Raw genomic sequence first — 14,863 nt, forward strand, 5'->3', positions numbered from 1 at the left:
TTTCTTTTCCATGTTTTATTTCTATTGATTTTTTTTGATCTAGCAGGTTCCAAGGAAGGTGGAGAAATATGTGCTGAACTCTTTTGGCCCCATTATATACTGAGTCCACGTGGGGGAGGGGCACATCCGGGCCATCCAACCCCTGGTCCCTGTAAACCAACATCACCAGCCTTTCCTAGACGAGAGCAAAAGACGTCGCCTGGGAGGGGGACCCATCCTCCTCCCCCCTTTCCCCCTCCGAAATGGTCTCGCCGACATGAGAGAGAGAGGCCCCGCCCCCACTGCCCTGCTGCAACCCTGCCGCGCTACAGTAAACGTTGTCATGCCAATAAAGTTCTATGGATTTGGTAATTCGGAAGGCCGCGCACTGCGTTACTGAGGCAACCAAGGTGGGGGGGGGGGGAAGGGGCAGCACGTGCACAAACAGTCCGGCCAATAAAGTTTCCCGACGCTAATAAATGACAGAAGCAGTAGAGTGTCAGACGAACCACGTGCCAAAAAAAAAAAAAAAGGCGAACGGACGTGGTAGGCTGCAGCTGTGAGGAGCCTTCTCCAATCCTTGGGCTCGGTACAGAACGTTGGCATGTAAGCCGACTCCTGATTGGTCGCTGTTTGATTGGCGGCAGACGGTGCGCCAGAAAGGTTAAAGTTGCTGAAGAAGCGAAGGTAGGCGGAACAGCGGCTCGCCTGTGTGAGTTGGAGGAGGGAGGGACGCGTGGCAGGTCATGAAAATGCTGGGCATGTACGTCCCGGAGCGCTTCTCGCTGAAGACGTCCAGTGTGCAGGACGGGATGGGGCTGTACACGGCGCGCAGAGTCCGGAAGGTCAGTGTGTGGGGGCGGGGGACCTCCCCCTCCCCTCCCCCCTTCACATCAGAGGAGGGGGTCTATATGGCTGAACTGCACTTGCCCCCCCCCCCCACCCTCCCCTGCATCTATTGAATGATCCTTGCAATGCATTTACTATGTATCTTTTTAATACTTCATATATCATGTCATTGCTATTGTTAGGATTCAGTTTGTCTGACTTCAGGGTTACCTCGCTTATAAACAGACCGTGAGCTATTTCTGTTATTTAACCATCTCTCTGATCTCATGTGCAACTTTGTTTCAAATCAGTCACCTTACTTTCTAATGCTTCCTACTTTCTTACTCATCTATATCAGGGGCGTAGCCAGTCACCCAATTTTGGGTGGGCCTGGGCCCAAGATGGGTGGGCAGAAGAACTCTGCCCTGTCCCACAAGTGATTTGGTCTCTCCCTTTCTCGCCTGCATGCCATATGGTCTCTCAAACATTCCCCCTCCTTCATACCTTTTAAATAGCAGATTTTCACTGGCATCGAGCAGCAACTAATACACACTGTTCATGTTGGCCCCACAGCCTTCCCTCTGATGCAACTTCCTGTTTCCACATAGGTGGGAATACATCAGAGGGAAGGCTATGGGGCCGGTGCGAGCAGTATGTATCAGTTGCTGCTCACTGCAGGCAAGGATCTGCTATTTAAAAGGTATACAAGGAGGGACAGTTGTTGAGAGTTTTCGGCTGGTGGGACTTGAGGATCCATTCCAGCCACATCATAGGTGTGCTGATACTGGGTGGGCCTGAGCCCAAGGTGGGTGGGCCTGGGCCCACCCAAGCCCACCCTTGGCTACACCATTGATCTATATGTTACAACTTTGCCTTACCCTTCACTGCCAATTATGATGTTCTAGTACATGCGGAGGGGCATAATCGAACGCGAACGCTCATTTGTAAAAACGTCCATCTCCGAGAACGGGTCCGTGAAGGGGCGGGCCGAATCGTATTTTCGAAAAAGATGGACGTTTATCTTTGGTTTCGAAAATACGGTTTGTGCCAGGCAAATGCATAGGATTTGGGCGTTTTTTGAGCTAGGCGCTTTTGTTTTTCAGCGATAATCGAAACCAAAGCGCCCCCAGCTCAAAAACGAACAAATCCAAGGCATTTGGTCGTGGGAGGGGCCAGCATTGGTAGTGTACTGGTCCCCCTGAGATGCCTCTATGCCAGCCTCAAATATCATCCCAAGCTCCATGACAGCAGTAGGCAGGTCCCCCGAGCAAATTTAGTTTAGTTGGTGCTGCCCGGACCCATGCAGAGAGCAAAAATCGGAAGGAAAAAAAAAACATGCAAGTGCAGTTGGGGACGTCCAAATTAAAAATTAGTAAAAAAAGGAGATTTGAACCAGCCACTTTCTGATTCCCAGGCTAGTGCTCTAAGCACTGCACCACATGAATTAATTGTTTAGATATTTTTCCCTTTCTATTAAGTCCCTCCAAGTTTCTGTCAGCCAATCACAGCTCATTTAGCTGACATGATGTCAGCCAATCACAGCTGTTTAGCTGACATGATGTCAGCTAAACAAGCTGTGATTGGCTGACAGAAACTTGGAAGGACTTAATGGAAAGGGAAGGATGTCTAAACAACTGATTCATGTGGTGCAGTGCTTAGAGCACTAGCCTGGGAATCAGAAGGTGGCTGGTTCAAATCTCCTTTTTTTACTAATTTTTAATTTGGACGTCCCCAACTGCACTTGCATGTTTTTTTTTTCCTTCCGATTTTTGCTCTCTGCATGGGTCCAGGCAGCAACTAAACTAAATTTGCTCGGGGGACCTGCATACTGCTGTCATGGAGCTAGGGATGATATTTGAGGCTGGAAAAAAAAGTGTTTAAAGTTCGGGTTTTTTTGGTGGGAGGGGGTTAGTGACCACTGGGGGAGTCAGGGGAGGTCATCCCCGATTCCCTCTGTTGGTCATCTGGTCATTTAGGGCACTTTTTTGGGACCTGTTCGTGAAAAAACAGAGTCCAGAAAAAGTGTCCTAAATTCTGGCTAAAAACGCCTTTATTTTTTTGATTATCGGCCGAGCGCACCCATCTCTCCTCAGTCGATAACCACGCCCCAGTCCCGCCTTCACCATGCCTCCAACACGCCCCCGTCAACTTTATGCGTTCCCGCGACGGAGTGCAGTTGGAAACGCCCAAAATCGGCTTTCGATTATACCGATTTGGGCACCCACAAGAGAAAGGCGTCCATCTCCCGATTTAGGTCGGAATTTGGGCGTTTTTCTCTTTCGAAAATAAGCTGGATTGTGTTGTCATTGCAAGTAGTATACCATGCCATACGTTGAATTGTTACTTGAATATTTTTACTGCTGTAATTGCCTATTGCTCATGTTTGATCTATTCTTACTGTACACCGTCCTGAACAAGAGAGCCTCTGATGCAGCATTATGTCCCGTCCCCCCCCCCCCCACCCCCAATCAATTATACCCACTTAGTTCAAGGAGGCAAATAGCATCCCTGGGGGTCAGGCACTATTTATGTGATATTCTTGGTGATGAGGGCAGAGGTCTGGGAATTTTTCCAGTGGGGATGGTGAGGGTCTGTGTTCATCTTAACTTAGCCAGCCATTTTCATTCCTCATACACTGACAGGAAGGGAGATGTACTCTGATGTAGAAAAGAGCTACATATTACTACAGCAGCTTGCACTGTTTGTACATAGGTATTGCCATACTGGGAAAGACCAAAGGTCCATCGAACCCAGCATCCTGTTTCCAACAGTGGCCAATCCAAGTCACAAATGCCTGACAAGAGCCCAAAAAAGTAAAAAAACATTTTATACTGCTTACCCCAGAAATAGTGGATTTTCCCCAAGTCCATTTAATAATGGTCTATGGACTTTTCCTTTAGGAAGCTGTCCAAACCTTTTTTAAACTCCGCTAAGCTAACCGCCTTTACCACATTCTCTGGCAACCAATTCCAGACTTTAATTACATGTTGGTAGAATTGTGTTTGTATCACTATGTCAATAAACAGATTTAAACATAAAAGACTATTCTAGTCAATGGTACCTTCCATTGATTGCTCTGCTATTGTGCAGACCTCCTGGAGTGATACGAGAAACTACCTAATGTTTGTCCCCTTCCTCTCTTTTGCTCTGAATTACTGGCATTTCTCCCTCTTCCCTCACTTTCAGTCTTGCATTTAAACTCACCTTTCTGTCCTTCTATTTATACCGTAAGCTGCCTAGATGGCAGATTACTAAATATTAATAAACTTGAAATTTCAACTGCTAGGATAGATGGAAAAGTTGAGGCATAAACAGAAGGGAAGTTATTATACAGACGGTGAAGAATAGGGAATATTAAAGCAATTTGACAACATTCCAGTTAAGAGAGGGATTGGAAAAATAGAGAAGGATAATTAGGGAAAAGGAAAAAAAAAAAGCTGGGATTGTTAAAGCTGAGTGTATCACAAGCAGGGCCGTGCCTAGGGTCTCTGGCGCCCCCCTGCAGACCATCAGTTGGCACGCGTACGCGCCCCCCGATTCCCCGGCGCTTTAAATTTACCTCTCTCTGCCTCCGACATCTGTGCAGCGTCAGTGAAAGCGCTGCCTGTCTGACGTCTCTCCACCAGCCTTCCCTTCGCTCGTTCGTTCCCTCTGTGTCCCGCCTTCTTCTGACCTCATTTCCTTGGGGGCGGGACACAGAGGGAACGAACGAGCGAAGGGAAGGCTGGTGGAGAGACGTCAGACAGGCAGTGCTTTCACTGACGCTGCGCAGACGTCGGAGGCGGAGCGAGGTAAATTTAAAGCGCCGGGGAATCGGGGATGGAGTGGAGGAGTAAGGTTTTTTTTTTTAAAATACAACTATGGTGCGGCGCCCTTGAAGGCAGGCGCCCCCCTGCGATGCTTACCACGCTTACTGTGTTGGCACGGCCCTGATCACAAGTGCCAGAAGAGTTGTAATGTCAGAGTTGATCAGCGATTTGAGTGTTTGTAGTAAAAGTTTAGAAATCTTAAACACACATATATACACAAAATTACAGAGCATATTCAAAAGCTTGGATTAATGAGACAAAGTCAACATGGATTTAGTGAAGGGAAATCTTGCCTCACCAATCTACTACATTTCTTTGAAGGGGTGAACAAACATGTGGATAAAGGTAAGCCGGTTGATATTGTGTATCTGGATTTTCAGGAGGCGTTTGACAAAGTACCTCATGAAAGACTCCAGAGGAAATTGGAGAGTCATGGGATAGGAGGTAGTGTTCTATTGTGGATTAAAAACTGGTTAAAAGATAAAAAACAGAGAGTAGGGTTAAATGGTCGGTATTCTCAATGGAGAAGGGTAGTTAGTGGGGTTCCCCAGGGCTCTGTGCTGGGACCGTTAATTTTTAACATATTTATAAATGACCTAGCGATGGGAGTAACTAGTGAGGTAATTAAATTTGCTGATGACACAAAGTTATTCAAAGTCATTAAATCGCGGGAGGATTGTGAAAAATTACAATAGGACCTTACGACTACTACTACTACTACTTAAAATTTCTAGAGCGCTACTAGGGTTACGCAGCGCTGTACAAATCAACAAAGAAGGACGGTCCCTGCTCAAAGGAGCTTACAATCTAAAGGACGAAATGTCAAGTTGGTGTAGTCTAGATTTCTTGAGTAGAGGTGTGGTGGTTAGGTGCCGAAGGCGACATTGAAGAGGTGGGCTTTGAGCAATGATTTGAAGATGGGCAGGGAGGGGGCCTGGCGTATGTGGGGTGAGGCGAGGCAGAAAGGGCAGAGCCTGGAGTTGGCGGTGGTGGAGAAGGGTACTGAAAGGAGGGATTTGTCTTGAGAGTGGAGGTTACGGGTAGGAACGTAAGTGGAGATGAGGGTAGAGAGGTAAGGAGGGGCTGCAGATCGCGTGCATTTGTAGGAAAGACTTGGGAAGATGACATCTATAAGAGAATGGTAAACACGAGTCGCAGCATGGAAACGGCAATTTAAATAACATTCATTTTATTGTAGACGTGTATCAAAACTGGTTACATTTCCTGTAGAATTAGGCAAGATGTACACTGCAGATCTGAACAAGATTCTGTATGGCCATTACTGTAAATAAAACATGACTTATTAACTTCAAAGATATTCTCACAAAGAGACTGGGAGACTGGGCGTCTAAATGGCAGATGACGTTTAATGTGAGCAAGTGCAAAGTGATTTATGTGGGAAAGAGGAACCTGAATTATAGCTACGTCATGCAAGGTTCCACATTAGGAGTCGTAGACCAAGACAACCTGAATGTAGATAGCATCAGTTGACAAGTAGTAGGCAGAAGTTGCTCAGATGAATCAGCCAGACAGGCAGAGTGGGTGACTACTGTTCTGGATTAGTAGAAACCCAGCATCCTTTTGCATTGGTTTTCAGCATCTATTTATACAGGGGTTGCAGGATGCAGCTAGTTTACTTGGCCTTGCTGTTCACGCACAGGCCCCGAATGTTTATCACAACAATCTCGCCTGTTTCAGATGTTATGACTCGAGGAATCGCAACATTGTTCCACTGAAGGGTGACCTTGACCATGGGTCATTGTTCCAATCAATAAATAAATATGGAGGTTTTGTTCCAGCTGTCCTCTTGCATCAGCCCAGTTGGCTAGGGAATGCCTGTAGACTGTGTTTTAGCCCAGCAAGTGTCGGGATGCTTTAATAAGTCAGGTTCTTATAGTGCCATATATTATCGTTCTGTATAGCTTTGCTGTAGTGCTAATTTTTTTTTTTTTTAATTATTTTTTATTTATTGCATTTGTATCCCACATTTCCCCACCTCTTAGCAGGCTCAATGTGGCTTACAATACATCATGAATATTGGAAATGTATAATAGAATATACATATAGTATTATGGAAGGATTTTGGGTAACCTGATAATGATAAAGCATGATATAAAGGCAAATATTATAAGGCAATACTGGATGCATGTGGAGGAGTTCATATTTGTTGATCTTTGCTGTATTAAAGAGATGGGTCTTCAGTAGTTTGCGGAAGTTGGTTAGTTCATAGATCGTTTTTAAGTTGCGCGGTAGCGCGTTCCAGAATTGTGTACTCAAGTAGGAGAAGGTAGACGCATGCGTTAGTTAGTATTTTAGACCTTTACAGTTATTTATGTAGGGTCTTTTGCTCCTACATTAGTATATTCATCTTTTGACTACTGTCCTGCCCTAATCTTTGCAAATCTCTGCACTTCTGGAAGTAATTTACCCTAATTGTGTTTGTAAATTTGATGTGGATTCTTAACTGCATTCCAAGGTACCAAATTTATTTATTTATTTATTTATTTATTGCACTTGTATCCCACATTTTCCCACCTATTTGCAGGCTCAATGTGGCTTAGAGAGACCTGTTATAGCATAACTATAGCAGGTTAAAGAAGACAATTGGTATTACATAGAGGTAGAGGAATACAGGTAGGTTTGAACAAGTCATTATTGGAAAATACATTCTGTGCCATTTTGCTTAGGTATTGTGTTGTCGTTAGTTAAGGGTTTTCGTGGTAGGCTTTGCTAAAGAGGTATGTCTTCAGGGATTTGCGGAAATCGGTCAGTTCTTTGATCGTTCTTAGGTTTATTGGAAGACAGTTCCACATCTGCGTGCTTATATAAGAGAAGCTAGACGCGTGTGTTAGTTTGTATTTTATTCTGTTGCAGTTGGGGAAGTGTAGGTTAAGAAAGGTGCGGGTGGATCTCTTAGCATTTCTGGGTGGCAGGTCTACGAGGCCTAGCATGTAGGTCGGGGCATCTCCGTAAATGATTGTATGAACAATTGTGCAGATTTTGAATGTGGTTCGTTCTTTCAATGGTAGCCAGTGTAGTTTCTTTCTTATGGGTTTAGCACTTTCATATTTTTTTTTTCCAAAAATGAGTCTGGCTGCGGTATTCTGGGCTGTTTGGAGTTTCTTGATGATCTGTTCTTTACAGCCAGCATATAGTGCGTTGCAATAGTCCAGGTGACTTAGTACCATTGACTGTACCAGGTGGCGAAAATAGACCTTGGGAAGAAAGGTTTAACTCTTTTGAGTTTCCACATGGAGTGGAACATCTTCTTAGTTGTGATGGGTTGGAGTGGAGCTTTTCAATGACAACTTCAGAAATGTTACAACTTCCAGGAACAGAGAAATACTACTGTACTCTAATTGTAGGCTGCCTGCAACCTATAAGAAATTAAAGCTTCTTCCATGTCTTTACCACTTGTAGTTCCTTGCTTTCTCTTCTAATTTAGTACATAGTTTTGAGCCATCCTTTTCACTCCCTTTTCTTTTGTTCCCTCTTGGTTTTGTTACTTTGAGCTGAACTTCCCTCTGTATCCCTTTCTTTCATTCTTTTCTTTCTTCGCGTTCCAGTACTGCTGTGCAGTCCTTGAATATCAAACCAGTTAGTGCCTCTTGCCATCCACTTTGTTAACTTTTATGTTGTGTATTTTGGCAGCTGTGTAAGGAAGAAAGAACAGACTGCAAAAATAAAAGTAGTTTATATAGCTGTACTAAAGTGAAAATCCTCCTGTTTCCTCTGACTCTACTCCATTAGGTTGAAGGACCTTGTATTGTATTCAATTAGCTACTATTAATGGAAAGTCTTTCTTTTTTTTTCCTTTTTGACGTAAATAACTAGTATCCCTGTCTCTTACCAACTCTTTCACTCTTAATAACAAGCCTCTGAGCTTACGTCTTCCCCTCTGGTTATACTGATATCCTTTTATCATACAGAACTGGGGTGGGGGAAGGGGTGGAGAGGTACATTGTTATGATAGATGCTGTATTAGAGAGAATTGTATTAAAGTAATAAAAATGAATAAGTGTCATGTCTCCCGTACAATATGGATCTGCACTAATTGTACTTGAACTTTTGCTCTTCAGGGTGAAAAGTTTGGCCCATTTGCTGGAGAGAAACGAATTCCCCTTGAGCTGGATGAAAGCATGGACACCAGGCTGATGTGGGAAGTAAGTGCAGCATTACTGTCGAGCTGCTGAGTAACTGTTGTAATAAAGCTTAGTATGGAGCTGCCAGAAATGCAATTGATGATGCTTCCAACACAATGGATTTTTAACCTCGTCTGCCGTATTGTTTCCTTCCTACTCCCGTGGTAGGTTTTAGAACAGAGAGGAAATCGCAGGTACTTCAGTTCAAGAAAAAACAAAATATCAATTATGCATTACTAGGAGGCCTGTTTACTAAAGGACATATAACCTGTGATTTTAATGCATGTGATTTTAGCATGGTATTCACAAAACCACCTATCCCCCCTTCAGTCCATCCAGAACTCTGCCGCACGTCTTATCTTCCGCCTTGACCGGTATACTCATACCACCCCTCAAGTCACTTCACTGGCTTCCGATCAGATACCGCATACAGTTCAAGCTTCTCCTACTAACCTAACCCTGCGCTCATATCAAGTCACATCAAATTCAACTACGTCTGCTACATGGACACCTGAATGTGGAGTACCGCAAGGATCACCCCTCTCACCAACTATTTTCAACCTAATGATGATCCCCTTGGCAAAACTTCTATCAAACCATAACCTTGGTTCATTAATCTCATCCCAAGGCTTTTCCTACCATCTCTATGCTGATGACTCCCAAATCTACCTTTCTACCCCTGATATCTCACCTTGTATCCAAACCAAAGTTTCAACGTGCTTGTCTGACATTGCTGTCTGGATGTCTCAACGCCACCTGAAATTAAATATGACCAAAACCGAGCTTCTCATTTTCCCCCCCAAACCCACCTCCCCGCTCCCCCCGTTTTCTATTTCTGTTGATGGCTCTCTCATTCTCCCTGTCTCCTCAGCTCGAAACCTTGGGGTCATCTTTGACTCTTCTCTCTCCTTCTCTGCTCATATCCAGCAGATAGCCAAGACCTGTCACTTCTTCCTCTATAACATTAGCAAAATTCGCCCCTTCCTCTCTGAGCACACCACCCGAACTCTCATCCACTCTCTCATTACCTCTCGCCTTGACTACTGCAACCTACTCCTCACCGGCCTCCCACTTAGCCACCTATCCCTCCTTCAGTCCATCCAGAACTCTGCCGCACGTCTTATCTTCCGCCTTGACCGGTATACTCATACCACCCCTCTCCTCAAGTCACTTCACTGGCTTCCGATCAGATACCGCATACAGTTCAAGCTTCTCCTACTAACCTACAAATGCACTCGATCTGCAGCCCCTCCTTACCTCTCTACCCTCATCTCCCCTTATGTCCCTACCCGTAACCTCCGCTCTCAAGACAAATCCCTCCTCTCAGTACCCTTCTCCACCACCGCCAACTCCAGGCTCCGCCCTTTCTGCCTCTCCTCACCCCATGCTTGGAACAAACTCCCTGAGCCCATACGCCAGGCCCCCTCCCTGCCCATCTTCAAATCATTGCTCAAAGCCCACCTCTTCAATGTCGCTTTCGGCACCTAATCACAACACCTCTACTCAGGAAATCGAGACTACCCCAACTTGACATTTCGTCCTTTAGATTGTAAGCTCTTCTGAGCAGGGACCATCCTTAGTTATTAATTTGTACAGCGCTGCGTTACCCTAGTAGCGCTCTAGAAATGTTAAGTAGTAGTAGTAAAGTGGATACTGCACGATGAGTACCACATTTAAAAGCTTGTAATACATCTACATTTCTGCTACTTCTCTTTCTGTCCCCCAAAAAAGATTAAATAAAGATACTAACTCAATTACTATTGCATCAAAGTATTACAGAAAAGAGTGGAAAGCCTTCGGTATTGTGGACTATTAATACACAAAGTTTGTCTCATAATTGCATGATCAGTTAGCCAGCTTGTAAAACACTGCTGACATGATGGTCAACAAATAACCATCACCAGGCATCCAGTTCTTGTGTATTTCTACAGCCTCTGAAAAAAAAAAAAAGATGCCAGAAACAAGTGTCAATAACATCAGAAACGTGACGACGTTAGTTCAACAAACTTAATTGAAAAGTCTTGATGACCAGTGTTGCACTCGACCAAATTATTCAGACCGTGTGGAACAACTGCTTGCAGTTCATATATCCAAAAATGTTCCTGGAGGGTGAGATACTATTCTTCATCACTACCCAATGGAATGATTAACCATTGGAACTGGATGAATTCGTAAGAATACTATAAGAAATGAGCCACCATAAGAGCTGTGGAAACTCTATTGCACAACCAACGGTGATGTTCTGATTAGTACATAGACATTTTATCCTCGGAAATTGGCCCAATGATATGCTTCTCCACACTGGCTACCTATTCCTCTGATCCCACCCATCTACTTAGCACTGTCTCTCCCACTGTCCCCTTCTATTTGTCATATCCTCAATCATTCACTTTCCACTGCAACTGTTCCGGATGCCTTCAAACATGCTGTTGTTAACACCACTTCTCAAAAAACCTTCATTGGACCCTACCTGTCCTTCCAACTATCGCCCAATCTCCTTCCTCCCTTTCCTATCCAAGGTACTTGAACGTGCTGTTCACCACCATTGTCTTGGCCTTCTTTCATCTCGAACTATTCTTGATCCACTTCAGTCTGGCTTTCGCCCTCTATATTCAACTGAAACAGCCCTTACTAAGGTCTCCAATGACCTATTCCTGGCCATATTCAAAGGTCTCTATTCTATCCTCATCCTTCTCGATCTATCTGCATTGCACTAAAAGTGCAATGGGAGAGATCAGAAGAAAACCAAGAAAGAACAGAGCTCTGAAATCCAAGTAAGCATTATCAAGGATTAGGCGGTGATCAACAGTGTCAAACGATCACCACCTACTCATTGATAACGCTTACTTGAATTTCAGGGCTCTGTTCTTTCCTGGTTTTCTTCTGATCTCTCCCATTGCACTTTTAGTGTATACTCTGGTGGATCCTCCTCCGCTTCTATCTCACTATCGGTTGGTTGACCTCTTCTTTTCTCCATCTGTACTTCTTCCCTTGGTGATCTGATCTCATCCCAACTAAAGAATCGGTTCACAGCCCTGGAGGTAGAAGAGCTAGAAACATCTGAAAAAACAGGAGGAAACAATGACCAAAAATGCCATCTCAGCCAGACAATTGACCCCAAAGAAACAAAAGGTAGTGGTGGTTGGAGATTCACTTCTCAGGGGTACCGAAGCACCCATCTGCCGGCCAGATATGTTGTCCAGAGAGGTGTGCTGTCTGCCTGGTGCCAAGATTCGCAATATTGCGGAAAGATTGCCTAGACTCATCAAACCTATGGACCACGCTCCAATGCTACTCATCCATGTTGGCACAAATGATAAAGCTAAATATCCTACTGAACATATCATACAAGATATGTTCAGTTTCTTTATGTTAGAAAATTACATAAAAGTAAGAGGAAAAGAAGACCTCTCTGGTACTCGAATGTAGTAGCTGAAAAGATAAGCGAAAGGAGGATAGCCTTTGCACGTTATAAGACGACTCAGAAAGATGAAGACAGGAGAGAATACCTAAATAAGCGAGGAGAAGCTGGAAAAGCTATCAGGAAAGTGAAGCGGCAAATGGAGGAAAAGATAGCTTACGGTAAAATTGGGTGATAAGACCTTTTTCAGATATGTAAGTGACAAGAGGAAGTGCCATAATAGCATTGTGAGGCTCAAAGCTGAGGGAGAGAAATATGTGGAAGATAAGGATAAAGCTGAACTCTTTAACAAGTATTTTAACTCTGTGTTCACGAATGAAAGACCGGGAGCAGGGCTGCAGAAAACAAAGGCTAAAGGGAATGGATGTATGGTAGACCAAGACCCGTTTACGGAGGACTGTGTTCGTGAAGAGCTTGCCAAACTAAAAGTAGACAGAACGATGGGGCCAGATGGGATACACCCGAGGGTGCTTAAGGAACTCGGAGAAGTTCTGTCAGCTCTGCTGGTGGACCTCTTCAATGCTTCCTTAGAAACTGGAGTGGTCCCAGTGGATTGGAGAAGGGCGGATGTGGTTCCTTTGCATAAGAGTGGAAGTAAGGAGGAGGTTGGGAATTACAGACCTGTCAGTCTGACCTCGGTAGTGAGTAAGCTAATGGAAACGCTTCTAAAGAGGAGGATTGTGAGATTTCTTGAACTAAATGGAATGCGGGACCCGAGGCAGCATTGCTTCACTAGTGGCAGGTCGTGTCAGACGAATCTGACTGTCTTCTTCGACTGGGTGAGCAGGGGCGTTTGATGTGGTATACTTGGATTTCAGCAAAGCCTTTGACACGGTTCTGCACAGGCTACTGATAAATTAAGTGCCCTCGGTATGGGACCTAGAGTAACGGATTGGGTTAAAAATTGGTTGAATGGTAGGAGACAGAGTGTAGTGGTAAATGGAGCTTGCTCTGAGGAAAAGGATGTCATCAGTGGAGTACCATAGGGATCGGTCCTAGGGCCGGCTCTTTTTAACATCTTTGTGAGCGATATTGCGGAAGGGCTGTCTGGTAAGGTTTGTCTCTTTGCGGATGATACTAAACTCTGCAACAGGGTGGACACCCTGGAGGGTGTGAATGACATGAGGAAGAACCTAGTGAAGGTGGAGGAATGGACCAATATTTGGCAACTAAGGTTTAATCCGAAAAAATGCAGGGTCATGCACTTGGGTCGCAAGAATCCAAGGTTAACGGTACAGTATAGGGGGTGAAGTGCTTCAGTGTGCAAAGGAAGAGCGGGACTTGGGGGTGATTGTGTCTGATGACCTTAAAGCTTCCAAACAGGTAGAAAATGCGACAGTCAAAGCCAGAAGGATGCTTGGCTGCATAAAGAGAGGCATGACCAGCAGGAAAAAGGAGGTGATAGTGCCCTTGTATAAGTTTATTTTATTTATTTAATTATTTAATTAAGTAATTAATTTATTTGCATTTGTATCCCACATTCCCCCACCTATTTGCAGGCTCAGTGTGGCTTACATAAAATTTGGTAGCATTGTCAGAACAGGATATCAATGAGGTTGTAGGTTCTTGTTGTAGGCCTTGTTGAAGAGGAATGTTTTCAGAGATTTTCGATAGATAGTTGTGTCTTTGATTGCTTTCAAGTCTGTAGGTAATGCATTCCATAACTGCGTGCTCTTGTAAGAGAAGTCTCTAGTGAGGCCCCATTTGGAGTACTGCGTGCAGTTCTGGAGACTGCACCTATGGAAAGATGTAAACAGGATGGAGTCGGTCCAGAGGGCGGCTACAAAATTTGAAAGTGGTCTTGAATGCAAAAATTATAGGGACAGGCTTATGAACCTCAACATGTATACGCTGGAAGAGAGGAGACATGATAGAAACGTTTAAATATCTCAAGGGCATTTATTTACAGGAAGAGAGCCTTTTTCAAATGAAAGAGAGCTCTGGAATGAGGGGGCATATGACAAAGTTAAGAGGGAATAGGCTTAGGAGTAACCTAAGGAAGTATTATTTCACAGAAAGGGTGGTGGAGGTGTGGAATGGCCTCCCGGTGGAGGTGGTGGAGTCGAGGACTGTTCCAGAATTTAAAAAGGCATGGGATAAGCATGTGGGATTGCTTAGGAACAGGAGGAATTAGGGGTTACAGAGGATGGGCAGACTGGATGGGTCATATGGCCTTTATCTGCCGTCATGTTTCTATCCCATGGTTTTCAGTATCACCTTTATTTATGCATTCTTGTATCCCACTGTTATCCAAAAACTTACTTTGGTTCAAAGTGGCTTACAGTTTACATTTTGGTGGAGTTATAATAGTGTTGTGCAGTGTTGAGAGGGCATCTATAGTTCGTGTGGTTATTCATAAAGTTTTTGAAGAGAGAGATTTGAAAGGAAGGCGACAATATTTTTCTGATTAGCTGTAGAATATTTTTGAAGAGGTAGGTTTTCATTTCTTTTCTGAATTGGAGGAGATTTGTAATGCTTCTTATGGTTTTGGTATCGAGTTCAACCATTTGGAACCTAGGTAGATAAATCCTGCTGTGTAGATAGTTTTGTAGATGGTGTTTTTGCAGTTGGGTAGATGTAGAAGTAGGTAGTTTTTGTTTTCTGGGCAGGCATTTCTTGAGGATAGTTCAATCATGTTAAGCATATATTCGGGTGCCATTCCGAATAGTATCTTGAAAATTAAG

General features: G+C 44.2%; 1 protein-coding gene across 1 annotated transcript in view; it reads left to right on the forward strand.

Moving 5' to 3' along the window:
* Positions 1 to 728: 728 nt before the first annotated feature.
* The window catches only part of LOC115459459 (PR domain zinc finger protein 5-like), a 255,896-nt gene continuing 241,761 nt past the window's right edge, over positions 729 to 14,863 (forward strand). Inside the window, exons 1-2 of the mRNA XM_030189281.1 lie at positions 729 to 824; positions 8,696 to 8,779. Of these exons, the coding sequence (XP_030045141.1) occupies positions 732 to 824; positions 8,696 to 8,779 (177 nt within the window). The 5' untranslated portion in view covers positions 729 to 731. The remainder of the gene's footprint in view (positions 825 to 8,695; positions 8,780 to 14,863) is intronic.

Source organism: Microcaecilia unicolor, unplaced genomic scaffold (genome assembly GCF_901765095.1).
Source record: "Microcaecilia unicolor unplaced genomic scaffold, aMicUni1.1, whole genome shotgun sequence".
Lineage (NCBI taxonomy): Eukaryota > Metazoa > Chordata > Amphibia > Gymnophiona > Siphonopidae > Microcaecilia > Microcaecilia unicolor.